Source organism: Balaenoptera ricei, chromosome 3 (assembly GCF_028023285.1).
Source record: "Balaenoptera ricei isolate mBalRic1 chromosome 3, mBalRic1.hap2, whole genome shotgun sequence".
Classification (NCBI taxonomy): domain Eukaryota; kingdom Metazoa; phylum Chordata; class Mammalia; order Artiodactyla; family Balaenopteridae; genus Balaenoptera; species Balaenoptera ricei.
The window spans coordinates 35,450,994-35,474,853 of NC_082641.1; the positions used below are offsets into that span (position 1 = coordinate 35,450,994).

Sequence of the window (23,860 nt, forward strand, 5' to 3'; positions counted from 1 at the left end):
AAAATTATGCATTCATTTGTGTAATTATTATGTCTCTGTCTTCTCCCACTAGGTAACAGGCTCCAGGAGGGCAGTGATCATGTTTATTTTGTTTACTGCCATAAATCCAGTGCCTATTATAGTGCCTAACCCAATAATGGGTCATTAAATGAAAAAGACCTCATTTATTGAGGTCCTGTTACATTCAAGTCACTGGTGGGAACTAAAAAAAAAAAATAGAACTCAATCCCTGTTCACAGGGGGTTGACAAATTTATATGAAAGAATAAGACCCACACAAAAAATGTAAAGCAGTAAAGGGAAGGTTTCAAAAGAATGGTATAAGTTGTAAGTACTAGTAATTCAGAGGCAATCAAGAATTTATTTTTAGAAAGACTTTGTATTTTTGGGTGGTTTCCCTGGTGGCGCAGTGGTTGAAAATCCGCCTGCCAATGCAGGGGACACGGACTCAATCTCTGGCCTGGGAGGATCCCACATGCTGCAGAGTGGCTGGGCCCGTGCGCCACAACAGCTGAGCCTGGGCTCTGGAGCCCACGAGCCACAGCTGCTGAGCCTGCGTGCCACAACTACTGAAGCACGTGCGCCTAGAGCCTGTGCTCTGCAACGGGAGAAGACACGACAGTGAGAAGCCCATGCACCGCAACGGAGACTGAACACAGCCAAAAAACAAACAAACTAACTAACTAATTAATTTAAAAAGACTGTATTTTTTATAAAATCCCTAGAAATTAATTTCTTCTTAGCTAATTGGATTTTATCTGTTATATATCAATTGGGAGGAAAATGGTCCAAATGAGATCAATTATTTATTTTAGAAGATACTTTTTGGTAGGTTCATAATGAGTTATTAATTTCAATCAGTTTGTTTTTTTTTTAAATTAATTAATTTATTTATTTTTGGCTGTGTTGGGTCTTCGTTTCTGTGCGAGGGCTTTCTCTAGTTGCGGCAAGCGGGAGCCACTCTTCATCGCGGTGCGCCGGCCTCTCACTATCGCGGCCTCTCTTGTTGCGGAGCATAGGCTCCAGATGCGCAGGCTCAGTAGTTGTGGTTCACGGGCCCAGTTGCTCTGCAGCATGTGGGATCTTCCCAGACCAGGGCTCGAACCCGTGTCCCCTGCATTGGCAGGCGGATTCTCAACCACTGCACCACCTGGGAAGCCCTCAATCAGTTTTTAAAATCTAGCATTATATTTGTATTTGCTCTATGCATTGTAGGTTTCCTAAAGTAGAAATAATTAACTATAAAATTGGAGAAATTACTCACATTTCCTCTTTTCTGGGACTGGGTCTCTGGCTTTAAGCCCTTTCTTCAGTGTGCATTGGTGAGGGCCGGCTGTTAGCTGTTTATATCTATGGTGAGGGTCTTCTACACATGCTTACTTTGGTATGATTTTGGACAAATCACAGTATCACGTATTCTAGGATTTGGAGCAGTTAATAGTTAAACTCTGTCCAGTTTCTTCACCCGGAGATGAGGGGCTGTACTATATGTTCTCAGATCCCTTCCAATTCTCTCTGAAGACATGCACACACTTACTATCAGTTGAGCAATAATTCCCAGTGTCAGGTATGTTTCCCGCTGAAAGTCCATGGTTGTTTAATGAATCTCTGGAATTGTAAATTTTATTTAATATATGTACTTAGTGAGGTTTGGCATTTTGAGATGTCAAATGCTTATAAGAATTTTGATTCTTTAGCCCACATTGATCACATAATGCAACCTTCCTGGCCTTCAGCTTCCTGATTAGAGAGTAATATATTGACAAGATAACATGAAGTTTTTGTTTAATTAATAAACTTTTCCTGAGTATTTATTACATATCAGGCACTGTAGGAATCCCTGAGGATACAAAATTAATACCTGATTCTTGCTCCCTATGTTTAGGGAGAATTGAAGGAGGAAGAAACTGGTGTTACAAAGGTCAGCTAGAAAGCCATTGTGGTCAATTACACTATTTCCTTATGTCAACTGCCAAAAAAGTGCACAACGTGAGAGTTGTGAGTTAAGTTTTATTTGGGGCCTCATGAGGACTATAGCCTGGACTGTAGATAGCTCTGAGGAACTGTCAGGAACTCCTGAAAATATATAACTATCTGAAGGTCTGTTCTGCAGTTTTTCCCAGAGTACAGTGTGCCTCGTTTCTGATCTCTACCCTGAACTTCTTTCAGAGTGTGTTGAAGGTCAACGACTACAGTGGCTAGTGACTTCATTCTTGTAGAATGGCAACAGATGACAAGCGACAACTTTTAGTTGGCACCTATTTTTAGTATTTTCTATTAAATAAAAAACTATTTTCCATAAGAAAGAAGATAGGATGGAGATTATTCAAGATATACTGTGTCAAATTGAAAAACGAAAAAAACGAGTTAAAGATTTGTTTGACCAGAGGCAAGAAAATAGGGACTGCAAAGTGGAAGTTAGACTCCTGAGTGCTTTGAAACTCAACAGTTGAGAGGATGAACTTTTCACACGAAGTGCTTTAAGGCAGGGTCTTCAGATGTATGGCAATAGAAATTTTTGTAAATGCAAAATTTTTGTACTATTGGACGTGAGATGATGATGAATATGTTAAATGTGAGCTAGACAGAGCAGACCAGAAATAAAACAAACCCAGCTGCTAAAATTAAACTTTAAAAAAGCGACACTCAACCGCTTAGACTGGGAATTTCCACCAGTGTTTGGAGGTCCCCACCTAGACGCACAGTAACCTCTTAGAGATTTGGATGTTCTCCAGGAGAGCCAGTCTTTTTTTCTTTTTTTTTTTTTAACCAGAGAAGGAATGATTTACTACTTGCAGCAAGGAGGGAGAACACCAGGGATCTTTCCCAAAGCAGTGTCTCCCAGGCTTTCCACATTTTAGGCAACCAAAACCAGACAGTCCTATTTTCAGACTTTCCTGTCTGCTCTGTTGACTGCGGCTGCAGCGCTGGACACAGGGCAGAGAACAGCCAGCCACTGCGGCACTCTCTAGTCAGAGACCCGCCAACCCCCCCCTCCCACCCCCACCCAGAGATCTGGCTTCTCATTGGATCAGCGTGAGGACATGAGCGGCTTCCGATTGGTTTAGAGGAGGGGAGGTGCGTCCTGACGTCACGCCCGCCCCAAAAAAAGTCGGCCTGCTGCTCAGGGTTCTGGAGAGAGAATTCCGAGAAGGAAGAAAGTAACCCGGAACAACCTGTGCGGGCCTGAGCCTGCTCCCTGTTGGAGCTGGGGTCCCCTCCCACCTATCAGGAGAGCTCCACGCCCCCACTCCCCGCCGACGCCGTGGTATCAGGTGACCGCAGGCCGGCGCAGTCACGTGGCTAGGCGCGCCCGCCCGTTGTGGCCATGGCGGCCTCAGGCTCCAGTGTGGTGAGGCGAGTGGAGGAGCTCGGGGACCTGGCTCAGGCCCACATACAACAACTTAGTGAAGCCGCCGGCGAAGATGGTGAGGGAGCCGAGGAGAGGGAGGGAGGCGGGCGGGCGGACGGTTGTTCAGAGCTGGCGGTCGGCGGCCGTAGGGGCTGAGGCTGCGGCCTGTTGTCCGTGTTGATCCCAGGCCAGGACTGCCGAAGGTGTTGCCCTTCTGGCCCCCGCTGCGGGGTCGCTGGTCCACCTCCAAGAACTCACAACGCCTTAAGGCAAGGCGTTTGCTTCGAGACCCCATTTTTCATAACCCATGAAAAGCGCTGAAATCTCAGTCATATCAGTTCTGCTTGTCTTTAACTGTCTCGGTAGCAACTGGGAGAAGGGCAAGATCTGGATGGAAATACACATGGAAGTTTAAATGAATGGTTAAAGTTGGATGATGGTACGCAAATAAGTAATGGTTTTGCGTGTAGTACAGATAGCTAGGCGTGTATAACAGTTCGACTTTTTCATTGCTTCGTTGTAAATTTCTGTGTTATGTTTTGGGTTCTAAACTCAGCTGTAAACAATACAGAAGAGGTTTACATTGGTATAATTTAGACGATTCTCTCACATTCATCACCTCAGGTCTCAAAAGGGCCCTGTCAGTACTAGAATACTTTTTTGGAAATGTCTAAGCGATTTCCTTTGAAAAACTGACGGAGAATTACTTCGACTTTTGTTCTCTTTCAATACTTATCAGCTGCCTGTACGTTTCTACATTATTTCTTTTTGAGTTTTGCACTTTTACTACAGATAGACAGTTTTAAAAATTCTTGAGGACTGTCTCATTGTCATTGAACCCATAGGAAAATAGTAGTGGAACGTTTTCCCAAGCGATTGAATAGTTGGTGAATTTATTGAATAGGGTCCATGATAAAATGGCTCTAGTTCCAGTGAAGATTATTTGCTGGATTTTCTTTTCTTAGGGGTATGTTTTTAAAAACCCACAGACTACCCTGAAGCTGTTTTCTTTTTTGGTTTGTGGTAAGTGAATCACATGAATAGTTAGTTCATGGACAGTAGTAGCTGTACCTGGAAGTGTATCTAAGTTACTTCTAAGTAAGCTATTCAGTGATCTCCACCCTACTCCAACTCCATTAGAATCAGTCTAAAGAGATCAAAGAATGTATGTTATTCACTTACCATTGAACCCAAAAGCCATTCTCATTTTCTAACGGAAGAGTTCTTTAATCCAGTCTAGAATGAGGGCTGAAAATAAAAGTAAAGTGGTATATATTCTTGTTTGGAGGCTTTAAAGTTCTGAAGTGTACTGGAATTAAAATAATAGTGGTCCACGTTATGAGCTATTCATCAGTATTACTAGCAAGATTTTCTTATATTTATGATGTTTAATTAAAACATGGTTGCATGTATTTGAATTGAACTTGTGTTTTCCCATAGCACAAAAATAATATGCGCCCAAAATTTGTCCTTTAATGATATTTATATTAGGTTATAGGGATTGATAGTTCCTGTTGTCTTTAAATTAGATCAGATACAACCAGACACTAGTCCATCTAAGAATACTCTCCTTTTTACCTCTGGTCAATTTTTGTTCATTTATTTCTCATGGTACAAGCATAGTATGTTTACTTTATGGAAATATACCATGAGAGGGACTTTTTCCAGGGACTATGTAAGGATCACTTGTCTTTGCCTTGTCAGTCACTGCTTTGAATGGTTAGGAAAAATACTACATTTCATAAAAGTTTTCTAAAATTGTGAGCCATTATCCCTCCACCTCTGTAATTATGTCATGAATTCATATGAGATACTCCTTCAGCAGTGGTTCATTGAATTCAGTGCAAGTCTTTACATTTAAAACAATCCTGCAAATTAAGAAGAAAGTATCAACTCAGTGTTTTAAGAAGTACCTAAGGAGGACCATGTTTCATACAATTTAGTTCACAATAGAATTTTTTTTTCTGAGCTGTGTGGATGATCCTTCTGGGCTGAGGAGAGATAGGAGGGCAGTGCTAAAGAACTAGTTTTCAATTTAGGTGAATAGTGGACCTTAAAGCGGTCAGAATCTGGTTTAGATACAGGTTAGGCTTTACCAGGGAAAACTTAAAGTCATCGTATTATTGCCAACAGACGCAACTTAAGCTGGTGGTGCTTTCGTTCCAGCGCTGAGCAGCTTACGTACCTGTGTAGGTGCTGAGGCTGGATCAGATGGACCCTCACCAAGTGCTACATTTTCTGTCCATTTGCCAGTGAGGGGAAAAGGATATATATTTCAGGAGGAAGCCACAGAGGGGCACACTTAGGAACTTAAGCGTCTTGATGGTGGGCATATTTAAATTTGGCTACGTGAGATGATGCAGAAGTGTGGATGGCACCTTGGTATGGACACATTGTAGGTTAGGGAGGAAAAATCCATAAGAAAAAGTGAAAACATCGAAGCAAAGGGAATATGACATAAGAGAAAAGGAAGAAATTAGACAATGTAGAGGGGGAGTGAGGGGGAGTTGTTTTTAAAGGGTATATCAGAAGTATTTAGTTTGATTTTGTCTGGGTTTTGAAGGCATTAAGTAATTTGTCCCATTTCTAGGTTTTTAAAGGAGTAAAATATTCAGGAAATTTGTGTAATTTTAATTGTAACAGCTATTTGCATACATAAATACATAAACACAATTATAAAGTTATAATTGCTCAGAGTGCTTACATTTTATGAGACATTTGATTTAATCAATCATGTTGTTTTTTTGGAGACTATATTTATGAAGTTATAAGTTTTTAGTGGAAGTCCTTTCTGTAGATTTATGTATATTATTTGTACTATTCCAATACAAGTTTTAAATTTATTGCTTAAACATTTTGAGTATGTCAGCATCATAAAAGAAGCATTATGAAAATACAGATTGCACTTAAGAAGTGGCAACTGAAGCTACAAAGTTTTCAGTCCAGCTTTCAAGAATAAATTTCCATGATAAATTTAAGTACGATTAGGCATTATGATGTACTTCATGTTTTACAAAAGATATTATTACCATGCTGTAATAATTTCATTTCATCATTTTAGATATGTAACTTTTTTCATTTAAATGACACTCTGAAACTATGTGAAGTAATCCTTTTTTTTGTTTGTTTGATTTTTTTTGAAGAAAAATTAAGTCTTACTTATTTTTAAAACCAAACCACTAGGAAAACATAACACAGTCTTGAAACAGCAAACAGACATGCTATATTATCATTTCAAGTAATAAGTTGGTAAAAACACAAGGTCCTTAATAAAATGATAAGGTGCCAGAACTGGGGCAAGAACAACGCAGGTCACAAAAGTGGTATCTGGTAACGGAGGGCTGTCCCTTTTTTTGCCCTAAAGGAGTCACAGCTCGCCCCTGAGTTGCTTACTTTTTCTCCTTTGACCTTCGTGTTGCCAGGGGATTGTCTCAACAGAACTCTGTTATTATAGGGGGCAAAGTAAGCAATACTGGGTTTAGGCTTTCATTCTGTTTTGTTTTATGAAAACAAGATTTTTCCAAGGCCAGTACTTCATAACTCTTAATTACGCAGCTAACAATTCCTCTTTTGCTGTTCATTCCTCAATACTAGCATATAGCACAATCAAAATCCCCTTTCCCTTCAAGGGTGAGTATCACTGCAAGATTGTCTTGTCACTCAGCTGACTCTGCTGCAGACACCCTCAGGGCCCATCATGGCTGCCAGTTAGAGGGAAGGTTTGCTTCCCCTACCAGTGTGATAGCGCTTCTTATATTTTTGCAGGGTCTCCAGGCTGAAAGATGTAATATGTGAGAATTTTAAGAAATGTGCATCCACATCTTGATGGCCAGAAATGAATATCCGCAAGGACCCTTTCAAAGTTTTTATCCAAACTACCTCTCCCAACTCTACATCTTAAAGTAACTTCATGCCCTTGTATATAAAACAAAACCAAGCAAAACAAATCCCCAGAAACCCCCCTTTCCCCTTCTAAATTAGTGACCTCATGGATTTTGTTTTATTTCCAGTTTGTGGAGAATGTTGTAGTGATCCTTCTGGTTAACAGGAGGTTGGCAACAAATAGAAACACCTCTCCTCACACTCCACCCGATCATAAGCAGATCAGATGAACCTGCCAGCCTGTTGATATCTGTGTACTAAGAGAATCTGGTACCTTGGAGTGCTGTGGTTTGGTACAAGGGAGACTCCCTGTTGCCAGGATAAGCACTTGCCACATGAAATTCAGGCTCACAAAAACTCTCCTGTGCTATCTCTGACCCAAATTTTAGCACCAGGTTTTTTCACTTTCTAGGATTCAAACACAAAGGAACCAGTGTCCAGAGGCAAGTGACATAGGCCTTAAACTTGCTGCCATCCTTAATTTCCTCATTCATAAACTTTAGAAAACCCAAATCCCCATTCCTCTTTTTAAATAGATTCCTGGCTTCAGCCCCGATAGCCAATAGCAGACGTCTGTTTCCCAATGGATGAGAGAGACTCCTTCATCTTGGTCACGGTTGGGATGAGGTTTATGTGGTCATCCACGCACTTGGTGACGCAACTCTCCTGCTGCCGCTTCACCTGAAGCTCTTTACTCCCCGCATCTATTGAATCTTTGGCTTTGTCGTGGCAATGCATGGTGCACCATTCCAGGTGGTCCTGGAACTTCTCCAGCTCGCTGGTCACCAGGGCCTGGGCTTGAGCCAGAGGTGCACGGCAGCGCGCAATGCACTGGGGCACTTGCTGCGTGGGCGCCTGGCTGTCCTCACAGCAGCCGGCGCTGCACCGGAACTGAGGCCCTGCATCTTCCGGATGTTCTGTCTCTCCAGACTCTTCACCATAGAGTCCACCGCCTCCTGCGCCCGGAGCTGCTGCAGCTGCGCCATGACGACCCCGCGCTGCTCCAGTAATCATGTTTTTATCTCTTATAGATCACTTTTTAATTCGGGCCTCTGCAGCTCTAGAAAAATTGAAACTTCTGTGTGGAGAAGACAAAGAATGTTCAAATCCATCAAATCTTCTTGAACTTTACACACAGGTACTGAAACAGATGAGGCTTCTGACGTTGTTGAGGCAGTTTGCTTATTTAAGAGGGTTGACTCCAAAATTTAGGTGTAATGAAAGCAGTTTATTCTCTATTTAAAGTGTTTGTGTTAAAAAAAACTGTATGTATAAAGCATATAGACTTGAAGCTGTAAGGCAGTAAGTATCCTTACAAAGAAGAAAAGTTTATTGGATGTGTTGATAAAAAAGGAAAAAAATTTTGCAGATAACAGTATTGCTTCCCTTTATAGATAATAAAGCAAAACACTCAAATGTGCAATTTCCAAGGTGTGAAAGGTTAGTCAGAGGGAATGGAGGTTTCTATAAGGGCTCTGATTATTTTTTTTTTTTCCCTGAAATTCACCTTTCCTTTGGATTCTCAACTTGACTACCTGTGCTTTTGTTATGCAAGTCCATAAGATTTTTCTGTTCCCCTCTTCTTTTTTTACTTTCCTTTCAAATTCAGACCTTTCTACAGATAAGATCTGTTTTCTCAGTTTTCTCAAACACTGCTGAGGCAAGTGGACACTAAGAAACATAATTTTGAGGGACTTCCCTGGCGGTCCAGCAGTTAAGGCTCCGTGCTTCCACTGCAAGGGGCATGGGTTCGATCCCTGGTCAGGGAACTAAGATCCCGCAGGCCGTGCAGTGCAGCAAAAAAAAAAAAAAAAAGAAAAGAAACATAATTTTATTATAGTAACTAACATTTGTATAGCACTTTATAGTTGACAGAGTGCTTCATATGCCCTTACTTGATTGCCAAGGGATAATAAAGATGAAGTGGTTTATAGGAAATAGAGTAAACTTAGTCAAGTTTCCAAAATGCACATTCATAGCACTTAGGTGCCTGACACTCTGCTTTCTGTTACGAGGTACATGGAGATGGTTTCTGCCTTCCGATGTGGTTGAATGAGCCTGTAACAACTACCCACAAACAAACCCCTGAGAGCTGTTACAATTTGCGAGAAATTTGCCTGACTCTCTTATCTTTCAGAAGGTTCCTGGCTTGTCTCGTTTCTTTCACATGGGAGAGTTCTAAACATTTTAACTTATTTCTAAGAATAAGGCAAAAGAATTAGAAATATAGATTAAAATTCCCCAAACCCCTTTGGATCTTACTTATGGTTCTGAATCAACAGGTCATTTTCCTTAGGATGATGATCTCTCCCTTCCTGGCTTAGGCCTTCTGCACAAGAGTACTTAACACTTAAGTAGTGCTGTGTGCTAGGTAATGTTCGAAGTGTTTACATATGTTAATTCATTTTACCCTCAAAGCAAGGGACTTTGAAAGGCATTTGGATCAGTTTCTTCATTTTGTCAATGAAGAAACTGAGGCTCCAAAAATAAGATAAAATATGACTTGTCTTTTGTTAGTTAGGTAGAAATGATACCAGAACTCAGTTTCCTTAGTCTTATTCCAGTAGATTAAACAAAGAAAAAGGATCGGGTAGTTTTAAAGTGCTGGCGCTTCATTTGAGAAACAGGTAATCCTTTGAAGATTCAGTATACAAAACTAGAGGTAGTGACCTTGTCTTGATGTGGCAGGCATTTAGAAAATGTTCAGGAAGTATATATGTACAAATAGCAAAGACTATAATAATTAAACTTTTCATAATTATATTGTATATAGTTAGCTTATCTGAATTAAAACATAAATACCCATTTTACTTTTTGAGGGAAGCTAAATTATCTTAATTCAGTATTTTAGAAAAATCCTATGAAATTTGCTATAAAGTTCATCTTAGATTATATTTATAGCTAGATATTTTGACTACTTCTTAAATTTAAATACTGTGCTAGAAGATTTAAATGTCAAAATAAAGTATCTATATATGTAAGATTAAACTATAAGAATTATTCATTTGAGTTGAAATCATTTATAGTTTTTTTTCTCTTTTACTTCAGGCTATTTTGGACATGACGTATTTTGAGGAGAACAAGCTAGTAGATGAAGATTTTCCTGAAGATTCTTCACAAAAAGTAAAAGAGTTGATCAGTTTTCTTTCAGAACCAGAAATTTTGGTTAAAGAAAATAATATGCATCCAAAAGTAAGTTTTGCACAACTATGAATTATGGTGGAATGCGGCTGATTCCTGCTGTATTACCCTTTAGAATCTGTATTTTTTTTTTCTTAAATGTATCTTTGTTTTAAATTAAGATTGAAGGAGGGACATAAGAGAGTTGAACATTTCAGACTGATGTCACAACTCAAGTATCATATTTTTGTAAATATGTTTCAGAATGTTTGTTTGATGGAATTATATTGTAACTACAGTGCCTAGTAATTTTCTAAACATACACATTTGCTGTTTCTGCTCCCTTTACTTTTGCAGATGCTGTGTTTTCTTGAAGGTCCCTAGTAACCTAATACCACGTCTCTCATCCTTTCAGTCTTCTTCTGCCTGGACATTTGTTGCCTTTCTTACCAATGATCACCCCATCCTTTGGAGACCCTGCATGCTCCTCTTCATCTCTAAGAAGCCTTGCTCTTGCTCTTTTTCAAGCATCTCCCCTCTCTTCCATTCTGGAAACATAGGCACTCCCCAAAGATATCTCCTTAATCCTCTGATAGTCTGTAGTTTGTCTTTGCTTGACAACTTGTTTTTACTGCTGTCTCTATTTAGATGATTCCAAGATTTTTGTCTCTAGCTTTCAAGCAAATAATTTCTCATCTTGAACTGTCCGCTGGCTTTCTCTATGTAGATATCTTTGTTGCTCTTTGTGTTTATCAGGGAATGCTAACTGTAGAAACAAATAATCCCAAGTTTTAAATGATACCACATAGTAAAAGTTTGATTTATTAAAATTGTTTTTGTGTATATCTTTTCATTGTTTTATTTTAGCAATAGTAGAAATTGTTTCAAGTAACGTATATTTCTGAAAACTTATTTTTTCCATCAGATTATGGAATACTTATATTTCAAATATATTAGCGAATTGGCTACTAAAGTACTTGAATATCAATTTTCTAGAAATATTTGTAAATTGGAGTAGTTATTTTAATTTTCATGTAGCAATAGATTTCTATATTTCTAATTGATTCAGAGTAAGGCATTCCTGTGTAGGTTGCTAAGTAAAGAGCAAATTTTGTGAAATGAGTATTTTTAATTGCTCAATATTTTGAAATTTAATTTTGGTTTTTATAGACACGAAGTTTCTCTTTTTAGCTATGTCTTTGTTGTATTTCAGCACTGCGATTTGCTTGGGGATGAACTCCTGGAATGTCTCTCTTGGAGACGAGGAGCCCTACTCTACATGTATTGTCATTCTCTGACCAAAAGGAGAGAATGGCTCACAAGAAAATCTAGCTTGCTTAAAAAGGTGAAAAAGCATTCCTCATACATTTTTGATTGTTGACATTTGTAGGTTTCCAAAAGCTGTTTAGTACAAGATTAAGAGTAGAGGAATCAAAGGGCCTGGGTTGGCATTCCAGGCCTGTACTTACCAGCTATGTAATCTTAAACAAATTGGAATTACTGTGAAGATTAAATAAGATAACATGTGAAAGCCCTTTGTAAACTGGGAAGTTTTATATGTTTTTTTTTAAGTTCTGGATTTTTATTTTTTATCGTGCAAGATAGATAATCTATATTAATTTCTAAGTATATTTTTGGCCTGAAGAAAACAAACTTGGTTGTGAGCCTCTTTCTATCAGCAGGTCACTCCTAAAGATCCCACATGACCCTGCTCCTAGGAAATTGTGGCCCTCTGATTCTTCTTGACTCTTCTGGCCAAATCAGTAAATCCAAAGATCCTGTCTTAATATTTGTATCACTAAGGATCCTTCCTAACTTAGGTTGATTGTACACATGGTTTATGTGGGTCTGCAAATGAGAGGTCACACTTACAGATGTAAAAGTTTGATCGTAATATTTCTAAATTGTAATAAAGTACATCCATATTTTTAACGAGTTTTTTAACACATCTTTATTATCTTTAACCTTTTCTTGCTCTGATGACATTTTTTTTTTAAATGTCAATCAATTTCTTATTAATTTATTTATTTTTATATTAATTTTTGGCTGTGTTGGGTCTCCGCTTCTGTGCGAGGGCTTTCTCTAGTTGCGGCAAGCAGGGGCCACTCTTCATCGCGGTGCGCGGGCCTCTCACTATCGTGGCCTCTTTTGTCGTGGAGCACAGGCTCAAGACGCGCAGGGTCAGTAGTTGTGGCTCACGGGCCTAGTTGCTCCGCGGCATGTGGGATCTTCCCAGACCAGGGCTCGAACCCGTGTCCCCTGCATTGGCAGGCAGATTCTCAGCCACTGCACCACCAGGGAAGCCCTCTGATGACATTTTTGACAAGTATATTACTGAATCATGTGTTCTTGGTTAATGATTTCTCTTTTTTTCCCATGCTGTTTTACTAATTGGAGGGTTATACTTATAAAAGTTTTGGGGTAGTAGGTCCTTATATTGTAATATAATAATCATATGATATATCTGTATATTAGCCAATACTCTCTTGAGTAAAAATATTAACATTTGAAGTTTCTACAGCTCTGCATCTGATACTTGGATTCTTTGTCTTTGACTTTCATTTAGTACCTTGTTGATGGAATCAGTTACTTGCTACAGATGCTGAATTTTCGGTGTCCCATCCAGTTAAATGAAGGAGTTTCTTTCCAAGACCTAGACACAGCTAAATTACTGAGTGAAGGTAATGTGATCTCTTTTTGTAGTTTTCTAAGTGTTTGAAAGCATTTTAAAATTTTAAGAAGTTTATTAGATTTAACTTTGATTGAAATAAATTTCAGGTTACATTATAGACAAAAAAATAATAAAAGGACTTTTTAAACAATTAAAAAATCTTCTCACGTAATACAGAAAAATACTGCTAATCTCTGCTTAGTAATTTAGGGACAGTAATATATCATGTTGCTTTTACTTACTTTGCATCCCCACAAAGCCCTGATCCTGCTCTAGGTTCAGCTACTTGTAACAGAGACTGGAAATAACTTTTATTTTTATTTTTCAAATATTTATTTTATTTATTTATTTGGTTGCACTGGGTCTTAGTTGCGGCAGGCGGGCTCCTTAGTTGTGGCTGGCGAGCTCCTTTGTTGCGGCATGCAAACTCTTAGTTGCAGCATGCATGTGGGATCTAGTTACCTGACCAGGGATCGAACCCAGGCCCTCTGTACTGTGAGCGCAGAGTCTAAACCACTGTGCCACCAGGGAAGTCCTGAGACTGGAAGTAACTTTTAAACAAGGAGAAATTAACTGCTTTTTCACTTCATAAAGGTCTAGAGCTGGTTATGGTAGCTTTATGGCATCATCAGGTTCCTATCTTTTTCCTCCTTCGTCTTTCAAAGTGGAGCCCTACAGCTTCAGAAGGAGGCGAGTTATATAGAATGCATGTAAACAGTACTTGCCAGAGTTGTGCAACATGCATCCCTGTTGAGGACATTGCTTGCATTCTCAGTATCTCAAGATGCTGCTGGAGCTCCTTCCGTCTCACCTGTGTTTCAGTCCATAGGAATGGCAAAAGGATGTTTCTTTCAGCCAAGTCTTTCTTTCATCCTTCTCAAGTTTGTTACAACACTTAGAACACTTCTACCTACATTTCACTGGCCAGAATTTAATCATATAGCTACAAGGGAATCTGAGATGTATAGCCCTTTACATGATACATTGCCATCCCAAATAATGGCTTCATATAGCTACAAGGGAATCTGGGATGTATAGACCTTTACATGATACATTGCCATCCCAAATAATGTCTCTTTACTAAGAAAGAAAGGAAGAATGAATATTGAGTGGTAACTGCTAGTTTCTGTCATAAACTTATATACACTTAAAAATGTTAGGAACTGGATATGGAGCATCATTTAGGTTTTAGACTGAGGTTTGAGAGGGAAGAACTACTTACTTTTAGCGTCTCTTTTTACAAATGGAAGAACTGAGGTCCTGATAAGCCTGATAAGGTCACATAGCTGGCAAGTGATGTTATATTCTTTGTGTAAACTTTCTTTTATTCTTCATCTGAAATTTTGGGGAAATTTTGATGGGGAAAATTCAAACATGGGGAAGAAGAAGAAAACTTCTTAGGGAAAATTCTGTGTTTTAATTATATAAGTGTATTTTACTTCTTCCTTTGTTAGCTTCTGTAGGCTTTTCCTTTCTATTAGAAAACATCACACAGAAAAAAAAACACCATGATTTAAGAGCCATTAACATATGACTGGCTACTGTTGTCCAAAAGTTGTTACCTTCAGTTTACTCAGGCAAGTAGCTTGTCCTGAAAAAACTTGTCATGAATATAAGGTGCTCCTTCAGTGGGCATGATGTTTTGACAAACATGGGGTGTTTTGATTTATTTGTGGGAAGTATTTATTCCAGGTAACTAGTGAACCGATTAGCTGCATTAAAAATGATCCTTCTAAAATTTCCTCACCCACATGGATTGATTTAAAAGAAAAAGCAGAGATGGGCATTAAAGCTTATTTAGAACCAAAGAAAAGGGCACAAGTCACCAATTTCCCTTATTCTCCCATTTCTAGTCATAAAGTCATATATTCTCAGGGCCTAGAATTTTTTTATCACGATGCTTGTGATACTGGTGTCTTCTCTTGGATTATAATTGATTACACTCACCTCTATCTTCCATTGCTTCTTCAACAGGGGAATCAAAGGCACAGAAAGGGTCTCTTTTTTCCAGGAAACAACAAAACAATATCAACTCCCTAGCAGTTTTGCCACAGGAGTCCGTCCTCTTTTGGTGCTGACTTCTTGCTCTCATCTAAAGCAGTTTGTTCCTCCCTACTTCATTCCTCAAGATGTAGATTAGAGGCCAGGAAGCCTACTTTTCATAGGCTAAATTACTCTTAAGGCCCTGGTGGAGTGGTTCTAATTTTTTTTTTAATTTTTTGTTAGCCAATATAAAAAACATAATTCGGAATAATTCTTAGTACCAATTAGAGAGAAAAGTTCTATGAATCATCAAAATATTTTTGTGGCCAGATCTTAATGATAATTTACCTGATTTTACATAAAACTCAAAACAGTGTATACTTAGTATGATTTTTATTTCGTTTTCCAAGGTGAGATAATCATTTTGTCCTTTGATCATTACCTGTATGCCATTAAATTTTCAGCTTTTAAAAATTACCAGGTAATGTATTCAGTAAATCTTCTTATCTCATTTCTATGGTTCATTCTTCTGTGGGCCCTTATAAAAATAGCCTTGTCAGGATAACTCTGGGGTTAACTAGGTTAAAAGATTGTTCAGCTGTGCACATCCTTGGGTTATGTCCTTTTTATGCCACTAAAGAGCCCCCTTCCCAACAGCCTTTGGCTCATAGCTTAGCCCAGAACCTGGATTTCAGGTGGCTTAAAGGAGCAGCTCTGAATTGACATCACTAATTGCCTGGGTAGCTGGTTTAAAAATACAGATTTCTTTTCTTTTCTTCTTTTTTTTTTATGTTATCTTTTTTTTTTTAATTGAATTTATTTATTTATTTATTTATTTTTGGCTGTGTTGGGTCTTTGTTGGTGTACGCAGGCTTTCTCTAGTTGCAGCGAGCAGGGGCTACTCTTCGTTGCGGTGCGCAAGCTTCTCATTGCGGTGGCTTCTCTTGTTGCGGAGCACAGGCTCTAGGTGCACAGGCTTCAGTAGTTGTGGCTTGTGGGCTCTAGAGCGCAGGCTCAGTAGTAGTGGCGCACGGGCTTAGTTGCTCTGCAGTATGTGGGATCTTCCTGGACCAGGGCTCAAACCCTTGTCCCCTGCATTGGCAGGCAGATTCTTAACCACTGCGCCACCAGGGAAGTGCCCCAAAATACAGATTTCTGTGTATCACATGCAGGTTCTGATTTAATATGTGGAGTTCAGGAATCTATTTTTATAACCTACCGTAATTATGTTGTAGTCAGATTTAGACATCACTGCTTCTAGAGAATGCCAGTCTGGCCACCTTTTTTTTTCCTGTGAAAGTCATCTTTCTGCCATCACTTTTACTTCATGGGTTATTCACCCTCTTCCTCCCTGCACCCCACACTCTCTTGATGTGTTCACCAAGGATATGAGCAGTGCAAAGTGAAGTATTTTATTGAAAACAATGCTGAGCATTAGCAGAAAAAATACCAAGGAAAATTTGTAGCAGCAAAAAGACTATAGCTAGAGAGTAATGGATTCCTTGGGGGAGTACAGAGGGAGAATGTGTAATTTTTATGTTGTTCATTTCTTCCTTTGGTATTTTAATGCAGTACAGTAGTTTAGCATCATCTATGGACCAGCAGCCTCACCCTAGGTCCTAGGACTTTGTTAAAAATGCAGATTCATAGACCCAATCCCATACCTGAATCTGAAAGTTTTGGAGGTGGGGGCCCAGCAATCAGCATTTCAGCCTATCCTCCAGGTAATTCTAATGCAGGCTAAAGTTTGAGAAACACTCTTTAGCATATAGCTATTCATTCTCTCCTCAGAAACACCTTTCCAAAGGATATCTGTGTACCTTGTTTAACCATCACTCCTTGTTAATATAAAGGATGAGGCTAACTTAGAGTTGGGCACAAATTGGATGCCAGCTCTCCCTTAAGCAAACACTTCTCATCTTTCCCAAGTGGCTTCATTTTCTGGGACTTACTTCAGCTCCTCCTCCTAAGGCTCTAGTCTGCTTAAAAGTTCAACCTTCTCTTCATTTTTGCTTCTATCTCCTTACTCCCCTCTACCAGTCTTTTGAGGAATAATTATGATGTAGGATCACAAAAATGAAAAAGGATATGAATTCAGTGAAATGTCCTATCTAATATGAAATATAATTCTGCAGTGAAAATCGTTAATTTGGAAAAAATAGCAAACTATTCCTTAAGAAAACTCCATGAAATTAAGGAAGGCATGTGGAATCTTGATTTTTGCAAACTGAGGCTTAAAGAGCTTTGGTGAGTTGCACAACGTCAATAATTTACACCCAGATCCTCTTGATTCTAGGTCTGTTTCTTTTTATATTCTAAATAACATCTAATGCTATTCCAGCTTTTTCTCTGAGGTTTATGATCTTTTAACTGTGAAGAAATGAAGTGACAAGAAGTGATTATGGGTAATATGCATTGTACTTACTGAGTTGTTTTATACATAGAAAGCATAATTAATAGAGTATAGCCCATCGTATTTTCATGAATGCAAGCCTCAGATTCTGCTCTTAATTATTTCTTTTGTTGATATAACAGTGTAATGAATCAGTTCGTCTGCTAAGCTAATTCCTTCTCTTGCTACTATTTATAAGCTGAATTGGAGGTGAGGTGAAGGGTTACCTGTAGGGACAAACTCTGAGACTACCAAAAACTTGCAATAGATTCAAGTTAATACAAACTATAACAGTTTTGGAAACTAAATTTTTCTTCTATTTTTATATCTCTAGTATTATCATAGTCATTTCTGATGAGCCATATTAGGTGAGCAACTGAGATTATGATGCTCATTTATTTGAGGTAAACTTTTCTAGTCACACAAGTACCTGTCTAGTAGAATAGATCATTTATTTGTATTTTATGACTTGAAGAAGTTAGTCATATAATTTAATAGCACTTTATGGTTTATGCATTTTTATTTTATGTGTTCCTTAAGAAAATTCCATGAAATAAGTAGGGCATGTGGAATCCTGATTTTTACAAACTGAGGTTTAAAGAGCTTTGGTGAGTTGTACAAAGTCGATAATTTATCCCCAGATCTTTACAATTCTAGGTCTGTTTGTTTTTATATCAAATTAATATACTTTGTGTGTCATAAATGTTTAATTATATAATCACCTTCTTCCATAATAAGCACGCTTTCAACTTTTGATGGAAATCCTGCAATGTATTCCTTTTTCCTGGGAACATAAAGCATCTTGGATACAATTTAACATCTTTGGTAATTTAGAATCTAAGGGACATGATTATGCAGGATCATCTCTGTACCCTGCTGTAGAAATATAGGAACTGTATTACTGATCCTGAGTATACCCCTAAATAAAAGTTGTGTTCATGCATGGGATTGAGGGAATCTCTGAGTACTCTGAAATTGTATGCGGAATATGGGATGTACGTTCTGGGAGAGGTTCCATCGATTTAGATTAGATTCTCAAAGAGATCCTAAAGAGAACACCAGAAAGATTAACACACTGACCTATATGATTCTTTAAAAATAATTCTTTTTTTGGGGAGGGTGGGATTGGGCCTCTTTTATAGATAAAATAGAGATAGAAGTGCCGATGGAATGAGAATTGTATTAGTGATATTTGGCTTTTCTAAGTATAGCTGTTAAATGAGAAGGGAAAATGCTTAATGACGTGAAAGGATTTTATTAGAGTGTTAATCACAGAGGTTTCTTTTTAAATTCTAATCTCTCAACTTAAATGACTTTCCCAGGAATATTTAGTGACATTCATTTGCTGGCTATGATGTACAGTGGAGAAATGTGTTACTGGGGATTGAAGCATTGTGCAGATCAACAGCCAGAAAATCATGAAGTGGATACTGCTGTTTCTGGAGCAAGCTACACTACACACAAAGAACCTTTGGATTTCCGAGAAGTAGGAGAAAAAATTTTGAAAAAGTATGTATCTGTGTGCGAAGGACCCCTGAAAGAACAAGAATGGAATACAACAAATGCAAAACAAATTTTAAACTTCTTTCAGCATCACACTAACTAGTAAGTTCATCTAGTCCTTTTCAAACAGAAAAACAAAAAGGCTCAGGAAATGGAAGTTCCAGAAAAGAAGATATATTGATACTGAATTTAGGAACATTACACTACATAAAAATAGCCAGCATGGTTACCCTTTTTTAAATGCCATCACCATCTTTCACTATATATTCTTTTTTTTTTTTTTTTAAGATTTTTTTTGATGTGGACCATTTTTAAAGTCTTTACTGAATTTATTACATTATTGCTTCTATGTTTTGGTTTTTTGGCCACGAGCCATATGGGATCTTGGCTTCCCGACCAGGGATCGAACCTGCACCCCCTTCATTGGAAGGCAAAGTCTTAACCGCTGGACCGCCAGGGAAGTCCCTCACTATATATTCTTAAACCTGTGAAGGAATGATTCTTTAATTTCTAAAATGGCATTTATGTTATTCTAACTCACTCTGAACTACAGATATCCTGTAACTAATACTAAGGAGAAATCCAATTTATCTCTATAAAGATTTTTTTTCTATTACTTTAGATTTTTTTTTATTGTGGTACAATATACATAACATAAAATTGAACATTTTACCTGTTTTTAGATTATTTTTTAATCTCCCTGTCTTGAAGTTTGCTACACTTCAGAGATTAAAATCAAGTCCCCTCTTTGCTTTGTATATATGCTATAGATATAAAAATTGGCAAAATGAAAAATTGTGACTAATATCCATGTACCATTTCCAGAATAAGATAAATAATGGAAGACTCCACAAAAGAATTTTTGTTTGTTTCACCACGTACTAATGGCATTTAAAATTTTTAGTCTATTAGGCATTTTATAAAAATTTCAAAATGATTTTCCTATTTTGTTTAAAAGAATATGCATGGTTTATTAAATGAGTAATGAAGATGAAACCAAGTTAGGTTAGTCCGCCATTAGTCTTATGTCTTTAGAGCACATCTTTTCATGTTTTGAAATTTTAATAGTTTTTGTCTTTAATTGTAGGAGTGAGTGTTAAAGGCCAAGAGCCCAACCTGGTATCTTGCTGACAGTCTTTCTGTCTACCTCAGTTCCTGTTGTCGTCTTGGGATGATCTGTCTGATACCTTGCCAATATCCTTCACCTCTGGGCCATTGACTTCATCACATTCCAGGAACTTAACTCCCACAGCCTCAACATGAATATCACCATCCTGAGTTTCTCTTTCTGAAATCTTAAATTTCAATAGCTAGTGACATTCTTATCTTTCCAGTTTTTTACTTCCTCATTTTGATTGATTCTTCTCTCTTTCATTTCTTTTCTATCTCTTTAGCTTCCTCATAGCCTCCTCCTCTTGCTGCCCCCTTTTCTCCTCAACCATCAGCCTCTTTCAGATTTTCTTCCTTCCCTGTCCAGCCTTGGCCTTATGGGGCACCATATGACGTGCTCTCCACAGTCCCTTCAAATCCATCTTCCCCTGGTCTTTCAACATAATCATTCTGCAGTCCCTCAACATTGAATTAATCCTATCGTTCTGCCTTCCTTTTTGGGATGCTGAGTTCCATGTGAAGTTCCTGCAGCTCCTTTAAAGTGGAATCACTCTAAGTATCTTGCCTTCAGCTTTAGAAGAGCCCTCAGCGTGAGCCTTTTGTCTGTTACTAGTGTGGCCCCTGTCCCTTTCCCACTGTGGCTAATCCAAACCTCTGACTTGCCTCATCACTTTCCTCTGGCCCTTTGTCCCCTCCCCTAGCACATGGCTCTTGGTCCTGTCTTACAGAAAATAGAGACTATGAGGAGGTCAGTGTCTGCTTACCCGCTTTGCCCTACTCATTTTCCCCCTTTTTAGAGGAGAAGAGGTATCCTGCTCCATGTTGAAGACTAGTCTCCACGTTTCCTCTCTGCCGGCTCCCTCATTTCCCCTGGGGCTTCTCTTTTTTCTGCCAATATCCTGTACTTATTGCTCTTTTCCAGAATCCTTTTTTTTTTTTCTCCCTCTTCTCCCCTTTTTCCTTCCTTCCTTACTTTCTTTCTCCCTTTTTTCTTTTTTACTTACTCTAAATACAGTTGACCCTTGAACAACACAGGTTTGAACTACGTGGGTCTACTTATACGTGGGATTTTTTCAGTAGTAAATACTACAGTACTACACAATCAGCGGTTGGTTGCATCTCCGGATACAGAGGAATCGCGGATATGGAGGGCTGACTAAAAGTTATACTCAGATTTTTGACTGCCAGGAGGATTGCACCCCTAACCCCCTCATTGTTCAAGGGTCGGCTGTACTTTTATGTGATGTCATTGATAGCCATGGCTTCTATCACCTGTAATGTTAGGCTGACTCCCAAACCTGTAGCTTGAATCCCAGCTTCTGCTCTCTAAACCTTTCTAACTGCCTATTAAATATCTTCACATAGACATCCCGTAGTAATTTTAAATTTGATATGTTCAAACAACTAATCCTTACTTTTCGTCTAAAATCTTTTCCGGTTCACGTTTTCTCTTTTTTCGATCTTCCACAAAGCAGGGCAACACAGAATGCTGTAACCTACTTTCTTCTGCCTACCTTGCCAGCCTCATCTCTGCAGCTCTTCCTGTGTGATCATATTCTAGTCCAGTGTTCCTTAGTCTCATTTTTGATCAACATTCTGATGGAGCTGCTTGGGACAAGGAGAGTCTCTCCCTATCTCTGCCTTTGTCTCCTTGTTTATCCTTACACAGCTAAGAAGATTTTTATTTAACTTAGCTTTTACAAGTTTTGCTATGAAAATACCTTCGTGCTTTCTAAGTGTAAAGGTTTAAATCACAGACTGCCCACCCTCACCCCACCCTTTCTGGAGAATCATGATCAATCACACGTGTACTAGTTCCTTCCCCAATGTGCTGTGTGTTTTTTTCCCTGAATATCCTCGTTACTTCTGGCTGGAACGCTTTGCCCTTCTTTGTAGTCAAGTGAATACCTATTTATCCTTCAAGACTCAGCTCCAGTGATATTGGATCCATAAGGCTTTTTCCAGCCCTTTTCAGTCAACGTCACATGTTACTCTGCTTCTGCTCCCTGAAACTTCCCCAACCCATGTTATCACACTGATCACATTGCTTCATAGTCATTTTTCTTATGAGTTGGCAAACTCCATATTTTAAAAATTTATCTTTATGCATAGTGCTTAATGAATGGTGAGCCCTTGGTAATGTTTTTTGAATTAATAAGAGGCATGATTCTTAAGTGCCGAAGTCTGCCCCAAAAGGGTTACTGCTCTTGGATTCCAAACTGCCGTGACCTCTGTACCAGTGGTTGACAAGGCCAAGAGGGAATTACTCCTCAGAGGAGTAAAGTATTATTTAGATCTAGAACCAGAGAAAAGTAGAGAGCTTTCTCTTCAGAAGCTGGGAACTCCATTTTGTCTTCATGACCTTGTGAACCACTTGGGTCTCTCACTGGTTGGTACACTAATGGCAGTACCGTTGGGTGCTTTTCATACAACTTTTTCATCCCCCACACAATTGGAGAATAATTTGTAGACCATAACAGTTACAATGCTTTTTACTGTGATGTATTAACAAAAGAATGGGCAGTACATTTTTGTATGTGTTAAAGCCTGCTATGTAAATTCTGTTCCATTTAGAATGGATTAACTTCAAGATACCAAATACTCCACATAAGGAAAGTACTATAATTACTATAATTCGCTCATCAACAACTATTATGTGCCTATTACATGCTAGGTTTTATCCTAGGCACTGAGTATATAGCTTTGTAAAACACTGGAGTTTGTTTTCTAGTGGAGGAAGTTAACGCATTTTAAGAAATAAATGTGTAGCTTGGTGAGTGATGAGTGCTAGGAAGAATAAAGCAGGGCATGGGGCTAGTGTGACTCGAGAGGGGTGCTGTATTATTTAGGGTGGTTGGGAAGGCACCTCTAAGCACCTGTCTACTTCAGCATTTGGGTCTACCCCTCTGGTTGAATACTATTCAATGTGCCATTGCACATTCAGTATATTCATGAAGTTTCTCTTTCTTATGGAAGTTTTGATGCTGAATTAAACAATGAATCACTACCTAAGAAATTCTCATTTTGATCCCATTTAGAGGGTTTCTCTCCAGTGTGGGCCTTACTAATGGGTAAGTGATAATCTAAAGACCTTGTAGCATTTATTACACTTGGAGTTTCTCTCCATTTTGAACTCTGTGATGGTTACTAAAACTTAAACTCTGTTAAAGGATTTTTCATAATCCTTAAATTTGTATGGTTCTTTTCCACTATGAATTTTCTCATGTTATCTAGGCTTTGAGACTTAGTTAAAGGCTTGTCTGCTTTGCTGCATTTATAGGGTTTCTGGCTACTGTGAATTGTTTGATGCTGATTAAGGTCCAGATCATGAGTGAAGACTTTCCCTTATTTGTTTGCATACAGTAGAGTGAGGTGAGAGTCATTGGCTAAAACCCCACAATAAAATTTACATTCCTGCCTTTACAATCAATCCCACCGGGAATTATCTGATGTTCATTAAAGTGGGAGATTCATTTTAATGCCATTTTAAAAAAACCCACAGCTGGCTTATATGCTAGTTTTAGATTGCTTGTCACTCTTCTCTCTCCACCTTCCAGGGCTCCTTTTCTGACTCCCATAAGGATACCCCTTCTGCCACAGAATACAGGATTCCATAGTTCTCTAGTATCACCTCCTTGTATTATTTTTTTTTAACACAATATGAGCTATCATGTTATGGAAGTATTACATTAACATACATTTAATGTATCCACAGTTAAAATATGCATTATGTATTCGTGCTGCTGTTGCTTACTGTTTTTAGTTTTCCTACTTCTAGTGAAAATTTCCAACTAAAATGTTTTGGAGCATATAAAATTTTTAAAAAAAAATAAAACCATAGTCCCATA

The 23,860-nt window shown here is 38.5% G+C and overlaps 1 protein-coding gene and 1 pseudogene across 2 annotated transcripts; one reads left to right on the forward strand and one right to left on the reverse strand.

Annotated features, from left to right (window-relative positions):
* The first annotated feature begins 3,138 nt into the window (after positions 1–3,138).
* On the forward strand, positions 3,139–23,860 carry RIMOC1 (RAB7A interacting MON1-CCZ1 complex subunit 1). 2 transcript variants are annotated; one of them, XM_059916312.1, is made up of 7 exons: positions 3,139–3,427; positions 8,265–8,371; positions 10,282–10,425; positions 11,567–11,698; positions 12,920–13,034; positions 18,722–19,004; positions 19,990–23,860. In XM_059916312.1, coding segments are annotated over exons 1-7 (882 nt in total). In that variant the 5' UTR covers positions 3,139–3,327; the 3' UTR covers positions 19,991–23,860. The 2 variants fall into 2 exon arrangements, with proteins under 2 accessions (XP_059772295.1, XP_059772294.1); XM_059916311.1 differs by having other exon boundaries at positions 18,722–23,860.
* Positions 7,780–8,219, reverse strand: LOC132362043 (protein FAM136A-like; annotated as a pseudogene).